Source organism: Zymoseptoria tritici, chromosome 3, assembly GCF_000219625.1.
Source record: "Zymoseptoria tritici IPO323 chromosome 3, whole genome shotgun sequence".
NCBI classification, from domain to species: domain Eukaryota; kingdom Fungi; phylum Ascomycota; class Dothideomycetes; order Mycosphaerellales; family Mycosphaerellaceae; genus Zymoseptoria; species Zymoseptoria tritici.
In genome coordinates this window covers 2,513,490-2,539,031 of record NC_018216.1, presented here as the reverse complement: position 1 = coordinate 2,539,031, position 25,542 = coordinate 2,513,490, and the positions used below count along the sequence as shown (strand labels likewise).

The 25,542-nt window shown below is 54.8% G+C and overlaps 9 protein-coding genes across 9 annotated transcripts; 6 read left to right on the top strand and 3 right to left on the bottom strand.

Moving 5' to 3' along the window:
* Window positions 1-282: 282 nt before the first annotated feature.
* Window positions 283-1,521, top strand: MYCGRDRAFT_70203 (uncharacterized protein; the record flags this gene model as incomplete). Its single annotated transcript, XM_003854250.1, has 3 exons — window positions 283-356; window positions 413-633; window positions 681-1,521. Coding segments are annotated over 3 exons (967 nt in total), but the record flags the coding sequence as incomplete, so codon positions are not given.
* Window positions 1,522-2,384: 863 nt separating this feature from the next.
* MYCGRDRAFT_108753 (uncharacterized protein) lies at window positions 2,385-5,070 on the top strand (the record flags this gene model as incomplete). Its single annotated transcript, XM_003854251.1, has 2 exons — window positions 2,385-2,730; window positions 2,815-5,070. 2 exons carry the CDS (start codon window positions 2,385-2,387, stop codon window positions 4,752-4,754), a joined length of 2,286 nt encoding a protein of 761 aa, XP_003854299.1.
* Window positions 5,071-5,566: 496 nt separating this feature from the next.
* MYCGRDRAFT_85341 (uncharacterized protein) lies at window positions 5,567-6,867 on the top strand (the record flags this gene model as incomplete). The annotated part of the gene is made up of 3 exons (XM_003854252.1): window positions 5,567-5,658; window positions 5,710-5,973; window positions 6,033-6,867. The coding sequence occupies 3 exons, from the start codon at window positions 5,567-5,569 to the stop codon at window positions 6,865-6,867; spliced, it is 1,191 nt and encodes a 396-aa protein (XP_003854300.1).
* A 377-nt stretch (window positions 6,868-7,244) lies between these two features.
* ACC1 (acetyl-CoA carboxylase acc1) lies at window positions 7,245-14,420 on the bottom strand (the record flags this gene model as incomplete). Its single annotated transcript, XM_003853931.1, has 4 exons — window positions 7,245-8,124; window positions 8,178-13,845; window positions 13,908-14,173; window positions 14,259-14,420. 4 exons carry the CDS (start codon window positions 14,418-14,420, stop codon window positions 7,411-7,413), a joined length of 6,810 nt encoding a protein of 2,269 aa, XP_003853979.1.
* Window positions 14,421-15,975: 1,555 nt separating this feature from the next.
* On the bottom strand, window positions 15,976-17,820 carry MYCGRDRAFT_85339 (uncharacterized protein; the record flags this gene model as incomplete). Its single annotated transcript, XM_003853930.1, has 3 exons — window positions 15,976-16,062; window positions 16,132-16,503; window positions 16,564-17,820. 3 exons carry the CDS (start codon window positions 17,818-17,820, stop codon window positions 15,976-15,978), a joined length of 1,716 nt encoding a protein of 571 aa, XP_003853978.1.
* A 515-nt stretch (window positions 17,821-18,335) lies between these two features.
* Window positions 18,336-20,193, top strand: MYCGRDRAFT_70194 (uncharacterized protein; the record flags this gene model as incomplete). Its single annotated transcript, XM_003854253.1, has 2 exons — window positions 18,336-18,824; window positions 18,962-20,193. The coding sequence occupies 2 exons, from the start codon at window positions 18,776-18,778 to the stop codon at window positions 19,969-19,971; spliced, it is 1,059 nt and encodes a 352-aa protein (XP_003854301.1).
* A 387-nt stretch (window positions 20,194-20,580) lies between these two features.
* On the top strand, window positions 20,581-20,919 carry MYCGRDRAFT_91932 (uncharacterized protein; the record flags this gene model as incomplete). Its single annotated transcript, XM_003854254.1, has 1 exon — window positions 20,581-20,919. The coding sequence occupies one exon, from the start codon at window positions 20,581-20,583 to the stop codon at window positions 20,917-20,919; it is 339 nt and encodes a 112-aa protein (XP_003854302.1).
* Window positions 20,920-21,372: 453 nt separating this feature from the next.
* MYCGRDRAFT_38046 (uncharacterized protein) lies at window positions 21,373-22,872 on the bottom strand (the record flags this gene model as incomplete). Its single annotated transcript, XM_003853929.1, has 1 exon — window positions 21,373-22,872. The coding sequence occupies one exon, from the start codon at window positions 22,870-22,872 to the stop codon at window positions 21,373-21,375; it is 1,500 nt and encodes a 499-aa protein (XP_003853977.1).
* A 536-nt stretch (window positions 22,873-23,408) lies between these two features.
* Window positions 23,409-25,328, top strand: MYCGRDRAFT_91930 (uncharacterized protein; the record flags this gene model as incomplete). Its single annotated transcript, XM_003854255.1, has 6 exons — window positions 23,409-23,499; window positions 23,629-23,963; window positions 24,067-24,162; window positions 24,260-24,347; window positions 24,918-25,004; window positions 25,123-25,328. The coding sequence occupies 6 exons, from the start codon at window positions 23,409-23,411 to the stop codon at window positions 25,326-25,328; spliced, it is 903 nt and encodes a 300-aa protein (XP_003854303.1).
* Between the last annotated feature and the right edge of the window lie 214 nt (window positions 25,329-25,542).

The window sequence follows — 25,542 nt, the reverse complement described above, 5'->3', positions numbered from 1 at the left end:
CCCTCGAACGCGTTGAACGGACAAGCATTGCCAATTGCCAGACGCACGAGCTGTTCAATCTCATCGGAGTAACACGTTAAAGACGAATCCTCAAGTGGGCCGCGTTCCCAAACCATTGGCCCACTTTCCCCGCTGGAGTTGAAGTGAATGGTTTGCCGATCAGCCATCAGCTCCACCAACCCCGCGCGGACGACTCTCACAGACGGACTAGCTACCCAAGTCTTTAGCGAGGGCTCGGTTTAGATATACCGGTCGATGTTGCGGACATCCACTTGTTTACGCAATGGCTGCTCCAACAAGTTCTGTACCCTTCTCGGTGGAGGGCAAGACTGCTCTGATCACCGGCGCCGGATCAGGTAGGCCGCACAATAACGATCGATGAGAGCAACTTGGAGACACTGATTCGTTACAGGAATCAACCTGTCCTTTGCGAAACTTCTGCTTACTCGCAACTGTAACGTGGTGATTGCCGACATAGCTCTTCGATCAGAGGCACAAGCAGTGATCGATGAGCATTCTGCCAAGGATGAATCAAAGCCACGGGCTGTGTTTGTGAAGACCGATGTGGTCAATTGGGATGACCTGACGAACATGTTCGATGTTGCAGAGAAGGAGTTTGGAGAAGTTGACATTGTATGCATGAGTCCTCTACTCCCGAAATGCCTTGCTAACAGCCACAGGTCTGTCCTGGTGCTGGAGTGTTTGAGCCACACTGGTCCAACTTCTTCCACCCTCCCGGCTCATCTGCCTCGAAGGACAAGCTCCATGGATCCGAAGGAGTGGGTCACTATGCAACTCTCGATATCAATATCACGCATCCTATTCGCACGACTCAACTGGCCATTTCTCGTTGGCTGAACCCGTCCGTGGGCAACAAGTCCGGCAAAGTCTCAGCTTCGAACCCGAAGCGTGTTGTGCATATTAGCAGCATCGCAGGGCAAACCCCATCATTCTCGGTACCCTTGTACACGGCGTCAAAACATGCCATCTCCGGTTTCATTCGATCTTTAGCCGAACTGGACATTCTTCATATCAGAGTGAATGGAGTGGCCCCTGGCATTATCAAGACACCGTTATGGACCGATCACCCTGAGAAGCTTGCCATGCTCGACGAGAAACAAGACGTGTGGGTCGAACCTGAGGAAGTGGCCGAGGCGATGCTGAGGTGTGTCGAGGACCCTGAGGTGGGAGCGGGCTGGGTTCTTGAAGTTTTGAAAAGGAAGACGCGCAATGTGGAATGGATGAATGCTGGACCACCAGAAGGTCCTGGCGGCACTGCAAGCAATCGATCGGCGAATGCAGCGGAAGTCTTCCAGTGGCTAGCGGAACCTGGCTGGGGCGCAGCAAAGTGAAGCAGTAAAAGGATGACGTGCACCGGTCATGTCCGTGGCTGGATCAATGGATGCACAGCCTGATCTAGATCCCTTCGGTCTTTCAAAACTGCATCGGGCCTTGAAAGCAATCGTATCCTATTTCGGATGTCTATCCTTTTACTCTCAGAACGACGGCATTTCGTCCCTACGGCCCAGAATCTATTACCACCATCAGCCATATCGATCAAATATTCATGTTCGAAGCTCCCTGCTTCTACAACTATGCTACCATCACTCCGTCCGTGCCATCAAAATATTGCATCAATTCCAGCAAGCAACTGCCAGATATCTCAACCTGTTCTCAAGAAGACAAAGCTCGTCCGTCCCCGTGTCTCCGATTTGAGTAGCAGAGTGAGCCTCGCAATCAACCGCTAAGTAGTCCTCGGGCCATGCTTCTTCGACCACGCTACTATAACTCACGTCATTCTATGACGGCTGCGTCGGCTCCGAGAAGCAACTTAACCTCACCAACATTTCCTCCCGCTCTCAAGAACAATAGAGCAGTTGACATGTACGGCCTTGACCTCATTGCCAAGGTTAGCGAGCTCAACACGCACGTTCATCTCACATCGTTTGTTCGTTTTCGAGGAAGCATTATTAGACTATGCCATTGCGAGTCACCTCCTTCTGCCAACGGTACACCTAGATGTTGAAGCAGATATGAGGAGAACGCCAGCATGGCTCTTCATTCTCAGAACTCGAACGACAGTTCATGCCCACAACACCGGAGTCGTTATCATGGTCAGTCAACTTGGAGAGGAATGATTCCTTCTCTCTGGGACAATACCAATGGATTCGCGCGACCTGACTTCACTTCACTTCATGTCGGAGCAAATCTGACAATAGGAAGTAAACGCCGCGCATTTCGTCCTATTGATGCGTGTTTCAGAATTTCTTTACAATAGGTGAGAATGCGTCCTATTGTTCGAAAAGCGCATCCGGCTCACATATCTACGTGAGTTCACGTCCGCTTTCAATTCTTCTCCTTTGTTATAACATTCCACATTCACAATGTCCTCTCCTCCGCCGCCATCACCACCCAAGCAGGTGGCTCCAAAGCCATCCGCACCAAAGAAGCCGGCCAGCTCGGGACTTTTTGTCCCCAAAAACATCATCAGACGTGCCCAAGGCACACCTCTTCGCGCCGGTGCCCTTCCCTCTCGCCAGCCCTCCCTCCCTCTCCTCTCCGAGTCGACCAACCCCGTCGACATCAACGCCGCCAGGCCGACAGAAACCGGCGCTGTTCCGGAAGCAGAGCTTCCACTCTCCCGCTCTCCCGCTCTCCCGCCCGTCGTCCCGTCGATCCCGCCTCCGCATCCGGCTCCAGCCACAATGGCTTCTGACAGCGGCGCAAGTGGTACGTGATGGTTCCCTTCTACAACACCTTTCCCTTTCTCCTACAACAACCTCACCTGTGATGCCGCTAACACGATGGATTCAGGCTACCAGCAGCCAGATACGGTCGAGAGCCTCAAGCACGCGAACGAGGACTACTACGTCAAGCTCACCGCCCGCGATGCCGAAATCGACGACCTCAAGAGAGATCTCGCATTCAGAAAGGACGTGGAAAAGGCAACCAACAAGAGAGTCGCCAATCTCGAGGCCGAGGTAGCGCAGTGGCATCAAGACCGCATCGATCTCAACAAGCGCTTGGGAGAGGCTCAGCGCGATGCGATTGCGGCGAAGAAAGAAACGGATGAACACATCAAGAAGAACAGAGACCTCCAGTCGGTATTCACAACTACTCAGTCCGATCTTGACGATAGGAGTCAAGCTTTGCACAAAGTACAGGACGATCTGGACAGCGCCACAAACGTCAACAACCAGCTGCAGCTCCAGCTTGCAACGTTCAACCAGCAAACAACAGGACTGGTAGAGAAAGCAAGCTACTACGACAATGCCACCGACTTCGTCCAGGAGATCAACAGGATCGTGGAGCCAACTTTCGCCGAGATGGGATGGGAGCTGAACCCAGCAAACATCATCGAACATTTTGACAACATCAACAAGCAATACCAGCAGCCACAGATGCAGCGCAATTTGTCAGGAACCAGCCTCAACTCCGATTCAGGCGAAGCTCCTAAGATTTCGCGTCCGAAGACTGGCAACCGCAAGATCTCAATCGCAGACGAGCTTCGCAGCGACGACGAGATGGACATTGACGGCGCCGACGACCTTCCTGAGACCGATGCCGAGCTGGTAGCCAAGCTTCACACCGCGCATCAACGTATTGCCGAACTCGAGTCAGAGCGCGCTCAACTTCGTACCCAGATCTCCCAGGCTGAAGCTACACGTACGGACTCCGACAGCAAAGCCCCAGGACACGCCGCAGAGCTCTCCAGCCTCCGCGAACAGGTCATCCGGCTCAATACGGAAAGCCAGAACTACCGCCAGCAGATCGCCATCCTCGAAGCCCAGACGAAGCAGGACAGTGTCAAGATCACCACGCTTGAAGGTCAGACAAAGCAGGACATGGCGAAGATCACCAGCTTGGAGAGTGAGAAAGCAGGCTTGGCCGAAAAAGTCGCATCTCTTCAGTCATCCACGTCTCGTGCCACCAAGCCTGATACCCAGAGCAAGATCAGCTCGGAGAACGTCATGTTGAAGGACGAAGTCAAGAAGCTCACCGAGAAGAATGAGGCACTTCAGAACAAGATGACCTCAACAGAAGGCATCTCAGCACAACTCAAGGCGCTGCAGAAGAAGGAGACGGATGAGCTCAAGCAGCGCAGCGACGAGAAGGAGACCCACGTCGTTCAGATCAAAGCACTTGAGACTCAAATTGCCGCCCTCACAAAGCAGAACGAGAACTCGCCGGAGCCAGCAAAGCCGAGCACCGCTCAAGATGCTGCCGAGATTCAGAAGCTCGAAGCACGCATTGCTGAGCTCGAAGGACATGGCAAGGAGCACACGCGCCAACTTGGCATGAGCGAGACGGCCAAGTCAACGATGAAGATGGACTACGAGCGCGAGATTGAGCTGATCAACAAGAGCAAAAAGACTTTGGCCGCGGAGAAGGAAACCGCCCAGAAGAACGCCGCAGCCAAGATCAAGGAACTTCAGACCGCCCTCGCGAAATCCACTTCCAAGACCAACAGCACGCAACCCGCACCCATCATCCGCTATGTCACCAAGCGTCGTGAGCTGGACTTCTTCCACTGGTGGTACGAAGCTCCAGAGTGGCTGCACCTCCTCTTCTACGCGCTCATCATCTCGTTGCTGTTCGCCAACGCTTCTTCCTGGTTCATCAGCCACGCATGGATGATGGCGAACGATGCCGTCTTGGAGCACATTCGCACCATGCGTTTCTTCGAGACCCCTCCCGTTGTCCACAGTTGGGTCGAGTCTCTCGTGGGTTTGCACTCGGGTTCGCTTGGGTAGCGGCAAAGGTCACGCACAACAACGAAAAACAGAACGAAGGCAGTACAGCTCGTCAGCGACGAAGATCGCGCGGCATCGAATGCTCTTTGGCAGCACATTGCAACAGTAAGGCGTTTCATGGGAGAAAGAGAAAGATCAACGCGGGTCTTCCATCGGCGCATATGCATGGTATGGAGCAAGGTGCTTTTTTGTTTTGTCCTTTTATTGCGAAGAGAACGATACCCATACGGCGAGAGATTTCTTCATCATGACCAGGACAGGACGGTCAGACGTGGTGTTCAGGTCGGCTACACGAGTTTTGAGTAGCACATATCATCTGCAAATCATCCTGTCTCAATAGCAGTTTGTTTTCGAGTGCTTGTTATGTGGTGTTGTTCTCACTGTGCTGATCCGCGCCGTGTGCTCTTGCTTGTCGAGTGTGGTTCGGCGGCTATCCACTCTTGTTCACCCCGAGGACTAGGATGGTGTACTAAACGCGAGTCGGCAAGGATGAGGGCCAAAAGTGCTAGTCGTCATATCTCTCTCGACGTCCGGCCTCTGGAATGTCGCCGCTCGGACAAATGCCCTCAAACGACCTTTTGTAAAGACCAGCTGGACATCTTCAGGATAACATAAAAAGAGTGAGTTGTTCTTATCTTTCCTCGACAGTTTGCCCAGCAATTGGCAATACAGGCAGCGAAGGATCAGCAGGATCAGGATCAGGCTCATCATAAACGAGGAAGCTCCACACATCTTCTCTCTCCGAATCCCCACCTTCTACTGCTCTTTCCGAATCTGTACTAACTTCAGAGTCAAAGAGCAAATTCAGCGTCATGGCCGCAAGTCTCGAAGCAGCGTTGGCTCAAGGAGTCAAGGATGGCAAGATCCCTCACGCCATTGTCTGTGCTACGAACAAGGACGGCAAGTAAACGTATCACGTCAAGATCATTCACAAATCTGATCTTGAGGCAGGCAGCTTCGAATACCATCACGCCACCGGCTTCCAGAATTATGGCGTCAACGATGAGCCCATTCAAGAAGACGCCGTGCTCATGCTCGCCTCGCAAACCAAGCTCCTCACCTCGATAGCTGCCCTCAAGGTCGTCGAGCAAAGTCTCATCGGTCTCGACGAAGACGTCTGTCCGCACCTGCCTGAATTGGCCGCCCACAAAATCATCCAAGGCTTTGACGAGGATGACAAGCCCAAGCTGGTCGAACGCAAAGGTCCAATCACCATCAGGTATCGAAGATCGATCCTTTGCTCTCCATACTCACCAATGCTGACTCTCCGTCAAAAAGACACCTTTTGACCCACACCTCCGGCACGACCTACGTTTTTCCTGGAACCGACGCCATGAAGTACGATGTTCAACGCGGCCGCAAACACCCCGATGTGAGCCTGGCGCCCACCATTGCCGAGCGCTGCGACACCACCTTGATTTTTGAGCCAGGCACCAGCTGGATGTACTCGCCCGGTCCGGACTGGGTCGGTCTCCTCATCCAACGCTTGTCAAAGCTGTCCCTGGATGAGTACATGCAGCAGCATCTCTTCAAGCCGCTCGGCATCACTGGAATCACATTCTGGCCGGCACAGCGGGAGGACCTGAAGGACAAAATCGCCGGCCTAGTCGTCCGTACGCCGGAAGGCAAATTGGTCCCCAACACTGATCCGACGATCAACACCGGCACCACGGACTGCTTCGGCGGACACGGAGCGTACGCCAAGATGGGAGACTACCTGAAAGTCATGCGGTCTTTGCTAGCGAACGATGGCAAACTACTCACGCCCGCATCGGTGGACATGCTGTTCGAACCGCAGCTCGGAGATGATTCGAAGGCGGCGGCGAACGGGTTCATCAAGGCGTTCAATGCAGGTTTGCCTGGCGAGTTTGAAGACGATGTGCCGGTCGACCATGGCTTGGGTGGGTTGCTGTTCATGAAGGATGGTGACGGCAGGAGGAAGAAGGGCACCTTGGGCTGGGGAGGGTATTTCAATCCTTTCTGGATCATTGACCGTGAAGCCAACATAGCCTTCACAATGGGCTTGCAAGCCGTACCTCCGGGTGATCCGGGCTGCAAGGAGATGACTGGCGTGGCGGAGAGGGCGATCTACAAGATGGCGGGCATCTACTAGGATGTTGCACAACCAGGTTGCCATGGGCAGTGAATACGTAAACTTCATATCACTTATCAAGACACCTTATGAACGCGTGCTGCAAGGTTGGCAGAACATGACAACGAAGTGTACATTTGGATCGGCAGGGCATCCAAATAACATGAGCAAGCCGCCGAATCAGGTAGCTCGACAAGATGTGCGAATGGTAGTAGGACGCCTGATAAGGAGGCGTACAAGTACTCTAGCAGGACGTCTTTGGTGCACACGCGGGCAAGCATAGCAGCACGATCAATAGGCTGTGTAAATTGTAGCACAAAATGTTGTCAAGAGTGCGAGTGTTCGAGGATACCCTTTCTAAGCAGATAGGAAACTGTCCGAATGTGGAACGAGGAGTATTGAAAGGAAAAACTTATTCGAACACATATAGACGATTATCCTACAAAGCAGGGCAAAATCCAGCACGACTCCTCCGCTGAACGAGCAAAGACGCAGAATGCACAACCGAACCACAAATTTACAGCCCTTTCACATCAAAGGCACCATTAAATCGTCCCTCCAGGTCTATGCACTCTCCAACCACTTGAGCACCTCCTCCTTCTCCTCCACAGGCAACATGCTCAACACCTGCGCCACACCCTTGAGCCCACCATTCTTATGGCTCCTCATCAGCGCCGCAACATCGTACGCCACAGCATCCGTCTTGATCGCCTCGATTTTGTCGGTGATGACCTTACGGTTCTCCTCGAACCACATGGCGACGGCCTTGTCATCGGTGCTGTACGACGGCAATCCGGACCACGACTCCAGCGTCTTCAGGTTGCTGCCACGGCTGACGAGCTCCTTGGACTGCGAGCCGGAGATGCGCTTGAGAACGTACTCCTCGTTGAGACGGCGGCGGAGGCGCCAGTAGAAGAAGCGGCGCGCGTTGGCCCATTTCAGTGGCATGCGGATTGTGTCCTTGGCCTTCATGCGGCCGGCGCGGTCGTGCAGGTCGGCGTATTGAAGGGAGACCTGGAGGTAGACTGGCAGGAGGAGGTTCTCACGCTCGGTCATTTGCGCTTTGATATCGTTTTGCTCCTGCGGCGTGAGATCCTTGGCTTGCGAGCGGCGCTTGAGGTCGCCGTAGGTCTCATCGAGACGAGCCATAGTTTCGAGCTGGCGCTCCTTGCGGTATTTGATACCGACAATACCTTCCGGCTCGAGGACACCACCGCGAGCCTCCTCATCGGCGTACATCTCCATGAAGTCTGGGTTGATGGTAGGATCGACGACGACCTGGGAAGAATGTTAGCATGTCTCGGCACAGCGATGCACAGAGATGAACATACCCATGAACCACCACGAAGCTCTCCGTGTGGCGGAATGTACACAAACACCGGCTGTTCGTACTTGACGAGCGCATCGACGATGTAGGAGCCATACTTGAGGACCTCGTTGTACATGTCACGCTGACCACCAGAGAAACCTCTCCAGTTGGCGAGAATCATGAGAGGAAGTTGCTCTCCATTGTTGAAGTCCTTGATGGCCTGGGCAGTCTTGAAGGCGCTGTTGGGGTACCAGACACCACCGGCCTCGTTGACAACCTGTTCCATCGAGTCAGGGTTGGCAGGATCAGCAGGCGACACGTTCTCGACCGAGCGAGTCTCCACGCCGATGACACCGACTGGAATGCCGCCAAGACGAGCACGACCCACGACGACAGTACGAGCCCATCCGCCAAGAGTCTCCTCGAAGGAGTCTTTGTCGAACAGACCAGAGTTGAAACCCTCATCGGTGTGTTGTCCGGCGATGAGGTGGCGGACGTCGTATGGTGCCTTTTGAGGTGGGTAGAACGTGACATCGCGATCCCAAGAGTCGACAGATGGCGAGATTGGCACAGGGGCGCCCTTCTTCTCCGGCACGAACGACAACCAGCGAACGATCTTCGAGACACCCTCGAAGTCATCGTTGGCGGTCTGATGGGAAACACCGTTCTTGTACATGATCTGGGTACCACCCAGTTGCAAGTTAGAGGTGTAGACCTCACGACCCAAGAGCTTGTTGATGGCCGGAGCACCAGTGAGGATGATTGGCTGACCCTCAATTTGGATCGCACGCTGTCCCAGGCGGACAAGGTAGGCACCGATACCGACGGAACGGCAAGTAACGAGAGTGACGGTGAAAATGTCCTCGTACGCACGTGAGGTCTCACCGGCGATGAGACCAGAGCCCTTCAAGCACTCGACACCAAGACCATCTTCAGCACCAATGATAGTAGTGATCTTGTGACGCGTCTCATTGCCGACTTGAATCTCCTCGGTGAGAACATGCTTGAGAGCACCGTCCTCGAAGCGAGCCTTCTTCTCTGGCGTGAGGTAGAGATACTCGAACCCAGCCTCCTGTCTGCTTGGGTCTTTCCAGGCGACGGAGAAATGTGGGATGAGCTCCTCAGCCATTCCAATGCGTGCACCAGAGTTGGCAGAGAGATAAATGCGCGGAATGCCAAGCTTGCGGGCGAGCTCCGAGCACTTGTGGAAGAACTTGTCCTCGTTGGGTCCAAATGAACCAATCTTGTGGGTGATGTCGTTGGAGATGATGATGAAGCGACGACCGCGTGGGTACTCGGGTGTCTTCGCCGTCACGATCCAGCCGACCATGCCGATGGTGTTGGCACCAGCGTCGCGGTTTACCTCCGCCAAGTTGTCGTTGTCATCAAGCACAAGCTCATTGTACTCAATGCACTCTCCCTTGACAGGCTGCTTCTCCCTCATGCCCGGGTGTTGGCTGCTGGTCTTGTTCCACTCATTCTCAATGGCCTGTCGGAACAGCTCTGGGAAGTCGTAGACGTATTGTGTGCCCATGATGTGAGCCTTGTAACGCTTGGGCTGGAGTGCACCCTTGGTCTCGTAAGGAGTATTGACCGGGCGCAAGTGCATGGAGCCGATCTTTGTGGTACCTCCGATACTGTGGAAGAGCCATTCGTTGCTCTTGTCAGACTTGCGCTCTTCGTATAGCTCGACCTGGATGATGTATCCAGAAGTGTTGGTGATGATGACACGCATTGGGAACGGAGCACCGGTCTTTGGGTCGGTGCAAACGATACGGATCTCAGCACCAGTGACACGAAGTCTCCAAGCACGACGTCCGAAACGGTCCAAGAACTGTTCCAAAGCCTGCTCGACCGCCTTAGGTTCAAGTGGGAAGACAGCGGAGAAGTTGATGAAGATGTGGTTCATGTCGGAGTTGTTGTTGCCAACGATCTCCATGGCGTCGAGGATGTCGGTCATCAGCCTGTCTGCTTCCGAGATCAGGTACTCGGCAGTGGGAATATCCCTGAGGTGACCAGGTCGAACGGTAGCACGTGTGAAGTATCGCTTGTCGGTCTCGGCATTCTTGCCAATGGCCTCGTACATGTGGATGTTGCGGTTCTCCGTGAACACTGGCTTGATGTTGAACTTGGCAAGACGAGCAAGCTCGAGCTGGAAAGCAAGCGCAGGCTCGATGTGACGTATGCTGGCATCCTCCTCGTAGGCGGGTCCGCGGAAGGTGAAGTAGCCGGGATATGTGCCATCCTTGTGGCCACAGATAAATGTCAGACGGCGCACACGGCGAGCGAGAAGCTCGTCCTTGAAGTCTTTGACGATGGGCAACAGACGAGACAGAATCTCCTTGTCGTCCAAGCTCTCGGCATCGCGGATGGCAACGTTACAGACGGCAGTGAGCTCATCATCGCTCGCAGGCTTGGTGGCGGCAGGTCCGCGCTTGAGCGAGAGATCGGCCATCAAAGACCCGGCATCTTTCTTGCTGCTCTTCTGACCAGCAGCCACTGGGAAAGCCTCTAACGCCTTCATCAGGTACTCATCGGCCTCGTCGATGAAGCTGACTGGCACAACGGCACCTCGGCGGCTTGGCTCCGCGCCGGCACCTGCTTGACGTCCAATGTAGCTCATGTCGCTGATCGAGTGGATGCGAGTGAAGCTCTCAGATGGCGTTCCAGGAGCGGAGGATGGATGCGAAGATTCCACTGGCAGACCAAACTCAGCCTCTCCGACCTTCCTAAGGGCGAAGTCCCACGCAAGAACGAAAGGAGCATCGCCTTCAGTCAGATAGTCAATGGTCTTTAGCTTGTAAGCACGGTAAGCGCGGCGGGTGTACACTTCCAAAGCCGCGAGAGAAACCCAAGGATCCGAGTGGACGAAGAAGTGCGGCAGAACATCGAAAACGGTGTACTTGGAATCGACGACCTCCTTGATGACATCGAAATCGGGTTGCCTGTGGTCCCATCCACTTTCTCCGTAGCGTGACTCGCGGACGGCAGACCGGAGAATGTGCTCCATCTGGGAGGTACGCTCCTCGAGCGATGGCATCGCGGCCTGAATGAGCAGCTCACGAGCCTTGAGGGCGACCTTGGCGGTCGGACGACCTTCAAGCTCAGCGAGCTTCTGGAGCGATGGTCGGAGATACTTGCCGACATTTCCGATGCCTGGCTGGTTGGGCCTGTAAGCTTGGAGAATGGCAATGATGAGGTTGTTCTTGGCGCTTGCTCGAGTGTGAGACAGAACGGTCTGAACAACACCGGCCACCTTGTCCCTATTTTGGTCGCGAAGTGTGAGAATAACCTCGTCATCGCGGTTCTGGCGGGCCGAGAAGATGCTTTCCACAGAGTAGTATTGCTCAAGAAGCTGATTGACAACCGAGAACTCATGTGCCTTGAGACCTTCTTGGTACTTGGCGAGGATCTCCGTCAGAGGAGCCAGAGCAGTGCGAAGGAGTTCTCCATCGCCGCCAGGAACGTTCTCCGCGAGGAATCGCTCGAAGGTCTTCGAGATCTGCTTAGCCGGGAACTCGGCCTTTCGGCTATGCGAGCGCTCGACGAGTTGCTCGAAGGCCGCGTCAAGCTTCTGCGGCATGCGAGAGTGCAGCGCAGAGGCCTGTGAGGTCCATTCGCCATAAGGTAGCTCAGGGTCACGGAGCACTTCGATAAGCTCGGTAAGAGTCTGATTCATGATGACCTGGTTGTCGTAGCCCTGGAGAATGTTCGTCAAGATACCCTTCAGGAAGCTGAAGCGCTGCGGTGCCTTGGCACCGAGGACGACAGGTGCACCCATTTCTGGGAGCTGTCCGAGGAAGGGTTGTGCAGATTTGACCTTTGACGGATCGTCGAGAGCGAGGATTCCGAGAATGTCACCAGCTTCGAGGGTGGCGCCGGGTTGCTTGATGAGGTTGACGACACCATCCTCCTGTGCGATCAGAGGCATGTACATCTTCATGACCTCGACTTCGGCGAAAGCTTGGCCCTTCTTGACGTGCTCGCCGTTTCCAACAGCAAACTTGACGAGCTTTCCTGGCGATGGAGTACGAAGCTGAGTTGGGTCGTTCTCCTCCTCGAGCAAGCAAGTCTTGCCATCCACTGAGACACGAACGGCACCAACCTCCTCCTTCCAGTACACGTTGTGAGAGCGACCGCCGAGCAGAACCAAAAGTCCTCCATCAGAGAGGGCGCGAATTCCGACCAGCGCCTTGCTGCCGTTGATGAACAATGTGTACATGTCAGCGGAGGATCGGGTTGCAGTAAACTTGTACTTGCTGCCCTCGTAGATGAATTCGATCGGGAAGACCGTCTTGAGGATGTCTTTGCTCGGAACCTGACCCTTTTCAAGACCCTTCTTGTACTCGGTCAGGCATGCTTCGCTTGCAACGTGCGCCTGAGCCACAGCACCGCAAATAACGGCAATCATAGGATCGGGACGCTCAGCCGTCAGCTTTTTGCTGATCAGCTCATCGAGCCAGCCGGTTGTAATGGTGTTGTCCTCGAAAGCTGGAGTCTCCAACAGCTTGATCAAGTACTCGACCGTTGTGCGGAAGTCGCCACGAATGCTCAGCTCTTTCAATGCAACAACCATGTGCTTTCGGGATGCTGTTCGGTTCTCGCCGTACGCGAAGATGTGGCCGAATTGCGAATCGGAGAAGTTGTGAATCGAGGAAGCGGCTCCGACGGAGAAATAACCCCAAACATTAGAGCTCGAACGGAAGTTCAGTTCATGCATGGTTCCGGACGACGGCTTGAAGCCCTCACCAGGGTCTTCAGAGGTAATGCGGCAAGCCGTGCAGTGTCCCTTTGGCATCGGCCGGCGTTGCTGGAGAGCGCTGCCCTCTTTCTCAAAGTTGAAGTCGATGTTGGTGGAAGTGTGCGGGTCCGCGCCGTAGAGCAAGCGAATGTCACGGATGCGGTGGAGAGGGCATCCCATAGCAACCAAGAGTTGAGCTGCTGGGATGTTGATGCCAGAGACCATCTCAGTGGTGGGATGCTCGACCTGAAGACGAGGGTTGAGTTCCAGGAAGTAGAATTTGTCGTCGGCGTGTGAGTAGAGATATTCGACGGTACCAGCAGAGACGTAGCCGACTAACCGTCCGAGAGAGACGGCAGCCTTCTCCATTTGCTGGAAGGTCTTTTGGCTGGCAATCGTGACAGGTGCTTCTTCGATAATCTTTTGATGTCTTCGTTGGACCGAACAATCACGGCCGAAGATGGAGATGTTGTTTCCGTACTGATCAGCCAGAAGTTGGACTTCCAAATGTCTGGCATTGCCTGCGAGCTTCATGATGAAGATTGGCGAGCCAGGAATTTCACTCGCAGCGGCCTTGTATAGTGCTGGGAAGGTCTCCTCATCGTCGACCTTTCGGATACCCTTTCCACCACCACCCTCAGAGGCTTTGACCATGACCGGGAACCCAATCTTCCTCGCGGCTTCCAGACCTTCCTCGACGGAGGTCACGCAGCCCTTGGCATAGGTCTCATCGTTGACCGTAACAATGTTATTGTCATCCACCTCGACGTCAGCCACGCCAGTTCCGGACCAGGGGATACAGGGCACATTCGCGTGCTGTGCAACAATTGTGGAGGAGATTTTGTCACCAAGCGATCGCATCGCCGAGCCAGGCGGTCCAATGAAGACAATCTTGTTCGGCGACGCAGCGAGTGATTCGGGCAACTTCGGGTTCTCTGATGCGTGTCCCCTGAGAATAGGTCAGTGTCCAGCTCCCAGTCGGCCTCCGCTTCCTCACGGCTCCCCACTCACCATCCTGCCCACACGGCGTGTACGCCCATGCGCTCAGCAATGTCAACAATCAGCTCCACGTTGGCATAGTTGTTGTTGTTGGTGCCACCAGGCACTTCCACGTATTGATCTGCCATTCTGATGTAGTCGGCATTGGCAGCCAAATCTTCCGGCGTGGCCATCACAGTGAACTGGATGGCCCGCTCGTCGCCGAAGGTCTCGTATGCCCATTTCCGTACGGATCGGATCTCTTTCACAGCGGCGATACCGTTATTCGCAATGAGGACCTGTCAGGAGCAAAGCTGTCAGTCTATGCGTATAGTCACGAGCAAAGCAAACCGCCGGCTCAAATTTCACGCGGAAGAGACGTACGCTCGTGATGACAGTGTGACCATCATGTGCGGTGACAAAGTCCTTGACTTTGCTAGGTGGTGCTCGTGCTAGCTCGTTGCCTCCGATGAAGTGTGGTGCCAGGTTGTATTTCGCGGCGAACGCACTCGGGTAGGCGTCGCCATTCGTGTGGCCGTTCGCCATTGAAGCTCCTCCGACAGCGTCGGCCATGCTCACCGAGTCGTCAGCAGGAGAGTGAGATGAGGATCTCTAAAGGTATGTCGGAGGTGAAGGTATCGCGGAGAAGGCAGTGCTGCGGCTGCACTGAGTGTTGTGTAGGGGGAGTTCGGTATGGGTGAGAAGAGCTCAAGGATCAATTGACCGGCGGGCCGTGTCCTCGAGAAGTTCGGCTCGTTTTTGTTACGTGGGGCTACGTCAACCGGGGAAACGGCAGTACCAGCTCTCAGTCGCCGGCTTAGTGTGTGGTGAATTGGTTGGAGTCGGATGGGAAAAGGACAAACAGCAAAGATCCGAGGACGTGGTTCAGATGTCGCTGTCGTATGCACTCGCAGAAGCCCGACGCCAATCTAATCGATGCGATCGAGAGAGTGATGGTATACACGAACGAATGGACCGAGAGGGTTGTGGAGGAGAAGAAGAGGAAGAGGAAAAGAAGACGGAGCGATGGGGAGAAAAGGCACAACAGATCACGGCGTCGGAAAGTAAATCGGAGTGAGATGTCCAACAATATCCCCATCCCATCCCGAATGGGTCCTGCAGTTGCCGTGGTCTAAACAGGTATACATCTTCTGCCCAGCATGCATGCATGGTCTCTATCACAATTCACCGGGCACAAACATCACGTTGAACCAGCTCCCCTTCACGTCCAACTCAGACCATGACCTGGCCGTGCTCGAATAGAAGTTCAGTTCTGGCATTGAAAAATCCATTGAGCTGTGGTTGAGCACAACGAAAGTGAAGCTTTGGCGAGTTTTTGCGGAGAGCTTGCCCTGCAGTTCCCTGGTGGGGAGAGCTCGGTGAGACGTCATGCTTGGGCCAACGGTTGTGAATGTCTTCCCAACGCTTGGAGACCTGGAGATGACTGAGTCGCGTGAGCGTTGCAAACCTCATCGTCGTCGACGAGATGCTAATTGCGACCGAGGAAGAGCAAGCTTGTCATCATCGACATCTCGTCTTGAGCACCAACAAAGGCCGCCGTTGGCCCATATTGGCAAGTTCCACATAAACTCCGGCCCCGACATCCACGTTCTACATCCCGGCGCAAATCTAGCGCAGCCTATCAAACACCCATCGCATCCAAAAAACACGCCGCGGACCGACACGCGGCAGAATGGTCCGGATCCGGCTCAGTGCAAGGTAACATCGACAGCGAACACGTTTGCTCCAGGTCTCCAGAGACATTTGTCTCGGACACTGGCCAAATAGCAGAACACCTGACCCCGGGTCTCCACTCTCACGTCCGGCGGACTGGGCTGAAATGAGCCGAAATGGTTGCCTTACCGTGGTGAATGGCCTAACTCCTTGCCTCGAGTCCGATGGTCAGCATTGATGGGGAGATGTTCCGAACCGCACGGTATCACACAATCCATTCGGGGAATATTTCGACTTCATCTACCGTGCCCATTGAACTCCACGCTTCATTTGTACAAGGCCTCTCGTTCTTTTCCTCCTGCTTTCACACGCAGCATATGTATACCATCGTATAGACACATCCACCCTCGCCTTGTATAGCAGCACCTCAATACGTCTCTCCCACATCGCTCACCCGCTGTTTCCGACTCGGCGGTGGGCCCATGCCTCCGTCCCGCCTCGGACTTCCTCCCTCCTTCATTTGCGTGAAATTGTTACTCGTTCTAGAAATCGGCTTCGCGCGCGGAGGAAGAGTTCCACTCACTCTCTTCGGCGTCGGAAGCGCCGAAGGTGGCGGTGGAATGCCACTCCTCTCGAGCGTCGTCCTCCTGTTCGGTGTCGCGGTATCATCACTGTCAGCAGCAGCCCGTCGATGAAGCTCGCTGAAGCTGGCAGTCGTCTTATGGCCGCGCGGTATCGTACCGTAGGCCCCTGTCATGCTTGATCGCGGTCGGGATGCCATATTGCTGCTGGCTTGGGTGGCGGAAGAGTAATTTCCCATTTCGGTCCGCGCGCCGGAGCGGCTGGCAGGGCGGCCTGATATGGATGCGCGGCTAGAGGGGCGGCTCATAGCGGACGCTGGTCGATCCATTGCAAATGGAGGTCGATCCATGGCGGAGGGAGGCCGGTCTGGTCGCTCGGATCGGTGAGCTAGTGAAGAGGCAGGTCGGGGAACACCGTATGACAGCCGTCTGACGTGGCTGTCGCGACGGCTGCTGTCAGCTGTTGACGTGTCTGTCTCTTCATCACGCAGTCCAGACGACGCCATGCTTCCACTGGGTCGTTTCATACTTCGCCGCACCGTGACTGATGAAGGAATGTTTTCGCCCAAAGCTGAGCCAGCTCGTGGAGAGCCCGTTGGTGTACGTCCAGGCGCTGGTAGCTTCGAGCGCGCGGAGTGAACACGTTCCTCGATCTTCTGCATCCTGCCAATCAGTCCACGGATCTGGTAAAGCGACTCCGACCGTGGCAGTGAATCCTGCGCAGCTCGAGAGACACGTGGAGGCCGTAGCCCTGATGGTCGCATCGACTTTCCATCCGTGAGTGCAGTGCTCGTACTCGATGTGACAGATACTCCGCGTGCGTGACTGGGCTGTGCTCTCGCGCCGTAGAATGAAGGTCGCGGTGTCCTTGAGTCAGGAATCATTGCCTTCTTCCGGACCAGTGAAGGTGTCTTCTGCTCCGTCTTGGCAACAGCGGGTGTGTCTGACAGTGGAGGCGAAGGTGGTGTTGCGACTTCTGACAACGAGTCAGATTTGGGCGGTGGTGTGGACGCGGTGGGCGACAGAGCAGTCATACCGCTTGCTTCACTCGCCGGACTCCTGGCACGCAGTGTTTCCACAGCTAGCGACGTCGGTTTCCTTGCCCTCAAGCTCTCGATTTGCTCCTCCGCGGCCCGCAGCTTCTCCACGTTGATGTCGCTCTCGACTTTGAGGTCACTCAAGTCGTTCCTTAACCGCTGGGTTTCTATCCGCAGTTCTTCCCGCTCTTGCTCGCTCTGTTTGATCGTCTCCTCGAAAAGCACTCCGCGCTCGATGGCGGTATTGTACTTGCTCTCCAGATCTTCCAAGCTTGTCTCGGTGTATCGTTTTTGTTGTTCATAATCATCATTCATGACTTCCGTATCCCTTAATCTCAGCTGCAGAGCGAGGTTTTGCTCGCGCATTGTAGTGATCTCTTTCTGCAGCGTGTTTTGCGCCGTGTTCGCCTCTGCCTTTGCTTTCTTGTGTTTTTCCTTCCATTCTTCCACCTCTGAAGTCAGCTTCTCCACCTGCTGCTTCCATTTGAGCTCGTTCTTTTCCGCGGTCACGACATCCTTCTCGAGTTGCTCTTCCAATTCCTTGCTCGAAGCCTGGAAGTCGGCGAGATCAGTCTCGAGCTGAGCATACTGGACCTTGTACCATTCCAGCTGCTCCTTGAGGTCTGCGCCGGGGCGCAAAGGCGACGAGGACATGACTGGAAGGGCGCGTTTCTAGCGGCGCATTTCCTAGTGGGTGTGGGGGCTGTATGCGACAGAGGAATTCTGTATTATAACGTGCAATAAGGTCTCGCTTTTTGGTCCAGTTGATATGTCTCGGCGGCGCTCAGGAGCTTCGCGCCAGGTCCAGTGTCCGTGGGAATTCTGCGATATTTAATGGTCGTGGTCCGGAAAGTCCAGTCGTCGGTATCGGTGTCGGTGTTGTCGTCGTAATCGCGCCCCGCCGCGGCGTAGTCGGTGGGTGGGCGGTGATGTGTTCCAGGAGGCCTAAGGTAAGTTCGGAGGTTGGTCATTTGCTGAAACGCGTGTTGACATATGAACAAGGGTTCTTAGTTGGCGGGGAGCACAGGTGCGACAGGCATGTTGAAGACATGTGATTGGCCACAGCTGCATCACCCATTTCAGCCCATCAAAAGACAAAGGAACCTCACTCTGCTTGTCTGCCACAGCACGCTTCTCCCGGATACACTTCGAGCAACGTTGCGCTGTGTTGTTGGTGCTTTCTTCTTTCGCCTTCTCCTGCGTTTAGTTTCGTTTCAAATATTCCCCTCGCTACGACTCTACGAGTGCCTATTGCATGGGTCTTGGATTTACTTAGCGCAAGGAGGTTGCGGTTTGAGCAAAAGGACATTCGCTCTTTTCATCTTCCAACACTCTCCGGCCATCTCTACATCAACTAGGCCATCGTATCGCAAATCAGCCGGTCCGGGAAACACTCGATCGCTGGGATCACGCTGGACACTGAAAACCGGGCTATACCTCCTACATCACGAATTACGATTGACGGCCATACAAATCTTCTTGAGACGACAACCCGTTCAGCACTCGAATAGACCTTGCCGATTTACGAATAAAAATCAGTGTTTCACTGCCTAGTTGACCTGTCCAAAAGCGAGCCTCGTAAGATCTTCTTCCATCCCGACTTGCCATCATGGCAGACTTTGCATTCAAGCGGCAGGACGACACTGGAATCCCTACAGGTGAGTAGATCAACGTAGAGCGACTCCAACTGAGTTGGATGTTCAGGAAGGCGTCAAGTCGTGTTCGAGTCCAGTCGCTGTGCTTCAGAAGCGACATATTTCAAGACTAGCTCAGAGCTGTGCTGATGACCTTTCAGAAACCACCAAAATTGTACCTCTTACCTGCCATGGCCACTCACGACCTATCACTCATGTCTCTTTTTCTTCGTTACTGGCAAGCTCTGGCTCCGCGTCGCAATACTACATGATCTCTGCCTGCAAGGACAACAACCCGATGCTCCGCGATGGTCTTACCGGCGATTGGATCGGAACATTTATCGGCCACAAAGGCGCGGTATGGAGCGCGCGACTCTCCGATGATGCCACCCTGGCCGCTACTGGATCCGCCGACTTCTCCGCAAAGGTGTGGGACACGTTCACCGGACAAACGCTGCACACACTCCAGCACAACCACATCGTTCGAGCGGTGGCCTTTCCACCTCAGGAAAAACCTCAAGTACTCGCAACAGGAGGCATGGAAAAGAAACTCCGGATTTTCGATCTGTCTCACACTGGCGATGACAACTCATCCACGAGCGAGATCACCAACGGCAGCTCACCTGAACCATCTTCCTACGAGATTGGCGCAGGCGAACATCAAGGAGCGATCAAATCCATCATCTGGTCCCGCGACCCGAACGTGCTCATCACCGCCGCAGACGACAAGAAGATCCGATGGTGGGATCTCCGTGCCCGCTCTCTCATCGCCTCCTACGACATCGCCGGCCTCCCACTTTCCTGCGAACTCAACGCTGGTCTTGCGGGCTACCCAGAAGGCATCATCAGCGTCGCAGCCGGCAAAAACATCTACTTCTTCGACGGCGCGCGACCAGGACAGTTGATCAAACACATCGCCACGGAGCGGGAAGTCGCCAGTGTCGCGCTGAATGGAGATGCAAAGCGCTTCGTGACCGGATGTCCGAACGATACGTGGGTGCACGTCTGGGACTGGGAGACGGAGAGGGAGGTCGAGACCGGGAGAGGACATCACGGACCGGTATGGACGACATGTTTCAGTCCGGATGGCAGGTTGTATGCTACCGGGAGTGAGGACGGGACCGTGAAGATGTGGAAATTCACGCAAGGGCCCTATGGGTTGTGGAGATGATCGAGAGGGTGGGGAGGGAAGTCGAGATCATGTGCAAGACTTTGGTAGCGGATGGGAGTCGTTCGCGACCCGCGTTTGGGAGTCAGTTGTATGGTACCCGGGCCATCATAGGACTAGCATGCGTGCATACAGAACCCAAAGCGACAGTGGGCGTGTAGACGCCTCGCTCACAGGAAAGCTCTTTTCGCCGCCAGTCAAGCCGAAGAAGAAAGACAGTCCGGCAAGCAAATTTTTCGCAGCTCATCCATGTTTGCGGATCGAGGAACAAAACTCTCGCGGCAATGACGATTGACGAAGGTCATCGGCTTGCCGTGTCGTCAGAATGAAGTGAACAAGGAATATCCCCACGACCGTTCTCCGTCACAACTTGGCCAACTCGGGCATCACATCTCCAGCGGCAATTGAGATCTGATGCCTCTCCTTACCTGCCTGAAGTTGAAAACAGTGAAAAGGGGCAATGACCGACTTGTCGACCCTACCGCTGTTCCTGTCTACAGGATAAAGTAGGCTGTACGTGAAGTCACAAGACGTAACGACACGCAAAAAGCGAGCAAATTGCTCTGCATACGATCCCTCAAAAAGACTTTCATACGCGTACATCATGCGAACATGTATAATCTCCAAACATGCCGACCATCAATCGCAACAATCGACAGAATTGGCGAACGAAACACAACCATCCAAGAATGGCAAGCAAGCGTGGAAGTCGGAATGCAATCCGTTTGCAAAGCGCCATGTCCCACACAATTCATCTCGTATCCAATCCGGCAGTCGGAGAAGCAAGAGGTCCAAAACGACCAATCCATTATCGTACTCATCATCCACAAGTCGATCGAGCCATTGATCGTCTGCCTCTTCCTCCTCAACATTTCCCTGAGCATGTCCTTCCTGGTCCCCATCTTCCAGCCCTTGCACATCCCAACTTCCCACTCCGCCCTCGGGTTTTAAGCCTCGAAATGTTTCGAGTCGATCGCAAAGTGAAAGTGAAAATAAACAAAATCCGCAAACAGAAGTGTTTCGATTATAATAACATGCGTGGTGCCCTCTTCTTTCCCAAAACGCCAAAGCAATGAATGAACTCAACCAAAACCCTTGCTGTGATGATAGCCTGGTCTTTTTTTCTCTTCGCGCAAATGGGGAATCTCTCGCACTGTTGTCAGGGAAAATCGCAAAAAAACCAAAAACTGATGATCCGTTACCAAATGCAAAAGCAAAAAAGAAGCTGTTCCGAGGCTCTCTTTTGGCCCGTGATAAAAAGATCCCCGCCGCCGCCCATATCAATGCTTCCCATCGTCCATAGCTATGCAAACACCGGTATGTGTCGTGCTTTGAAGTCCTTCTTTGAAAAATCATGATGATCGTCTCGTGTGCGCCGTCGTGCGTCGCGGTCGTATGTGGAGTTTAGTGTCGAGGCATGTAGTCTGCATAGCTGTGATTGCGGCTATCCCTGCCATACATGCCAGCGCCGAGGGTAGGTGGAATGCCACCCGAGAAAGTGTTCCGCGGACTCAACTGAGCGGCGAAATCAGGCGAGGCCATGCCGAAAGGGTTGGAGAACATGCTGTCCGTGGTGATTGGTGGTGGTCCGCGGTAAGAGCCACCATTCATCATGCCAGAACCGAGTCCCGGCGGCGGGCCGGATACAGAGCTGTAGCCGTTCATCATACCTCCCAGACCTGGCGCCATCGCTTGCGGCGACATGGCGGCGTGTGGACTGATACCGTTTGTCTGCCCGGAGCGCACTCCTAGCGGGTTCTTCGAAAAGCTCAGCCGAATGCCGCCCTTGACACTGTTATGCAGAGGATGACCATAGAGCTCATGAAGGGTCTTGGTCGCGAAAGAAGTGTCCTCAAACTCGACAAAGCACATGGGTCCGTTTTGCTTCGTTCGGAAGCAGAGCCGCTTATACCCGCGCTGCTTGGAGAACAGAGACTTGAGCTCGTCCTCGGATGTATCGATTGGAAGATTGCCCACATACAGGGTATTGCATGGAGGGTTTTGATCGGCGGGATTCACAGGCGGGTAGTGCGGTCTCGGGTAGTTGGCGGCCATGTATTGTCCGTTTGGGCCGGCATGTGGACCATCTGTCGGTGACATTGGCGGAACCGGACTGTGCAGGGCAGAAGTGCCCCGCGGCGAGCCGTACCCATTGCCGGATACATGTCCGGTATTGTGGCCGCCGTTAGGCGAGCTGAGAGACATGCTGGCGAAGCGACCTAATGGTATCTGAGGGTTGGTCGACCTGCGCATGGCTGGCTGCTGACCACTTTTGGCGTACGCCACCGGATCCTTCAACAGCTCACCGGTCTCGTCATCGACCGAGTCGTCGTTGATCATGGATTTGCCGGAAATTCGGTGGTGGCCATTCGTCAAAGGCGACTGTGGCGAGAACAGATTTTGGAAATGCGCGCTAGACTCCGGTATTGGGAAGTCTCCAGTGCCGCCAGAACTTGACATCGATAGTGGTGGTGAGACCTTTTCGCTTGGGTGGAATGTGCTCCCAAAACGCGAACGGCCCGGCGGACCACCAAGAGAGCCGACCGAGGAGGAGGAACTCGTAGGAGTGCGAGAAGTGGCCGAAGCTCCATCGACGGTATTGCGTCTTTCGAACGAAGACGTTGCACTGCCGCCATGAGTTTCGACAATCATGGTCGCGTCTTTTGCGGTATTTGGCTTGCCGTGTAGCTTCTGTTGCGCCTCAAACGCTCCCGTGGAACTTTGAAAACGTGCGACCGCCGTAGCGAAGCCCTGGTCTTCCGGGTACGGTGAGCGGATGAATTCGGTGTCTATCAGATCCCCAGCAAATATCAACATGCTTCTGAGGGTTTCCGCGCTGGTGTTGCGCGGCAGTCTGCGGATCACGACCGCCGGAGCTGGTCGAGCATCGAAACCAAATGACATCGGGTCGGAAGAGCTGGCTGCTAGCGATGGCATGACACGATCCGTTTGGTGTCGTTCCGTGGTGGGAGAGGAGCTGAAGATGTGAGCGGTATTTACGGATGGACCGTGACTGAAGATGTCTGATCTGAATGATGGTTGGGGTAGAGAAGCAGTCGTCGCAATGTAGTGACTCCGTCCGTACATGGCGGGATGGCTTGACCGAAGTGGAGGATTAGCCAGGTCACCCATTGTGCGCGAGGTTGAGGGTTTTGGAGGTTTCAACAGCTCTCAAAGAACGGCGCGGCGCGAGAGGGAGTCAAACCAACGGGTCCGCGAAGTACAGTGAGAATGCGCCGGGCGTACCGGAGCGTCGTGATGGCCAGTTGCTGAGCGAGTTCTCGTGGTCGTTGTAAATATCCAATCTTGCAGAATGCACGCGGCTGTGGTGATGTGTCATATGAGGGAGCAAATGATGATGCCCGCAGTATTGATTTCGCGAATGCTGTCAGAGAGCGTTTCAGCGAAGTCGGACAAGCAGCGCTCTGAGACTGGCGAAAATGCTGCGAATGAATGCGGTCGGACCGGAAAGTGAGCGCGCGTTGGATCGCAATGTTCGAGTGGGAAAGATGATGGCGAGAAGAGAGCTCTGTGAGAGTTGTCGATCACGTCAGAGAATCGTATATGTGATGCGACTGCCGCGGACAGGACGCGCGCAATGCCGTCACGAGAGGACGGTTGGTGTTGTCAGAGTTGTGAGTGTATGATCCCGCGAGGCAGACAAGCAGAGAGTGTGTGTGCGATTCAACGCGATTCGACGGCGAGCGAGCGAGCAGTGGAAAGGTGGGAGGATGCAGACCAGATGCGACATGCGCTGGCATTCAAGAGAGGTGTCGGATTGGACGCGGGCGCGGCTGACGTCGGAGCGGGCGCCGAATGGAGATGCGCACGAGAGGGTGGTGCAAGCAGGGCGGCGGAGCGGAGAGGTGAGAGATGCAGGCAGTCTGCAGTCTGCAGTGCGACGGTCGCGCAGGAGGGAGTGGGAGGGTACCTTGGGTTGGTGGTGTGAGAAGGAGGAAAGATGGCCGAGAGCTGATCGCGACAGACGGAGAGAGGTAAGGTAAGGTAAGTGCTAAGGTAAGGTAGTTCTAGTGGGCCGACGATCCCAGACAGACAGACCAAGGACTCTCTCGCGCCCAGTGCTCCCATCTCCCCCAGTTCACCTACTCCCTCCCACTTCCGCGACCTGCAGCACGGAGCGTGGAATCTCTGAACCTTGGGAACGGCAAGCGACCGGTGGTGTCGTTAGTCTCCGTTAGTCTCGGTCCCAGCTCTGTGGTTGAGCGAATCACACCTCGGGCACGCTGTGGCTGGAGACGAGCTAGTCGGCCGCGGCTGTGACGACCAACAGCTGCCGGCGGGATGGACGGGAAAGGCGAGGGGGACGCCTTGCACAAATCAGATCCTCGGGGCCGGCCTGGTTGGCTGTGGGCCTGGCTGTTAGTGCGCTCCCGTCTCTTGCGTGTGGTGGAGGTGGCATGCTCCGCTACCTGGAACTAAGGTATCGTCGTCGGTCTGTCCGTCGTCTTCGACCCGACAAAGCCCATCCTGCCTATACCGCACTGCTGCTATACACCACCACGCAATCACTCGACCACGTCGCGGGTGATGAAAAGCATTCTCACGGCCAGCACTGTGCGGAACGGCGACAACCTGACCTGACACCACCACATCCGCCGAGTCACGTACCTGGCTCATAGAAGTGATGGAACTCGTCTGACGCACAATCTGCGATCGCAGCGGGGAGGGGAGGATACCCGTGGACAAGTATAATGTACTCGTCCTGATGTAGTAGGAGAGACGGCCTTGCCAATGATGCCCACCTCACACTCACAGTCCTTCGAGACATTTCACAATCCGTCATTATTCATCACAGCTTCGACAACTCGCTTGCGCTCCCAGTGTTCTCGCACATCGAACACGTTGAAGGTCTTGGTTGAGATGATAGACAAGGTCTCAAGCGTCAAACTCTATTGTTCTCTCACGAATCTGCTCTTCTCATTGGACAGGTCGTCGCAGCGTGACCAGGCATCATGTCTACCATGTACCTTCAATGCTGTACTCTTACATGCGTCGAAGCCAGGGCAGAGCAGCATGTAAGATGTGCAAAGAGTGCCTTGTTAGTTCTACCTCACAGGCTGGTCGGACGCCTGCCTTGTCAATCAAGCATGCATCTCATCCCGGCGGCCTGCTTTGATGAGCACACCCTCACAGCTCAACCCCTCCGCTTCATGGGCCCGGCACACGTTGTACCGCTGCCTCCCTCCCGAGTCCCGACTCCCGAGCGAACCACAGCCGATCTTTCCAATGCCATCCCGCGTGACTGCGCAGAGCCTTTCTCTGTCGCTCGTGAAGAGCCACCTCCAGCTCTCGCGGTGGCTTCAGGAACCTCGAATCTCAGCCGTCCGCTAATGCAGTGACAACGTCGATATCATGCATCCATGTAAGCTCACGGGACCATCACGGGACCTGGACGTGATTGCGACGGGTGGATTTCGGTTCTGCGAATCACTCGGCCAGCATTTCCAGAATCAGGCACTTGGTCTCGTGGCCATCGGACACCTGCATGGAAATCAATGTAGGTACGCCTGTGACTGTGCGGCCAGGAGGCCTCGTTGTGATTCTCCGACATGA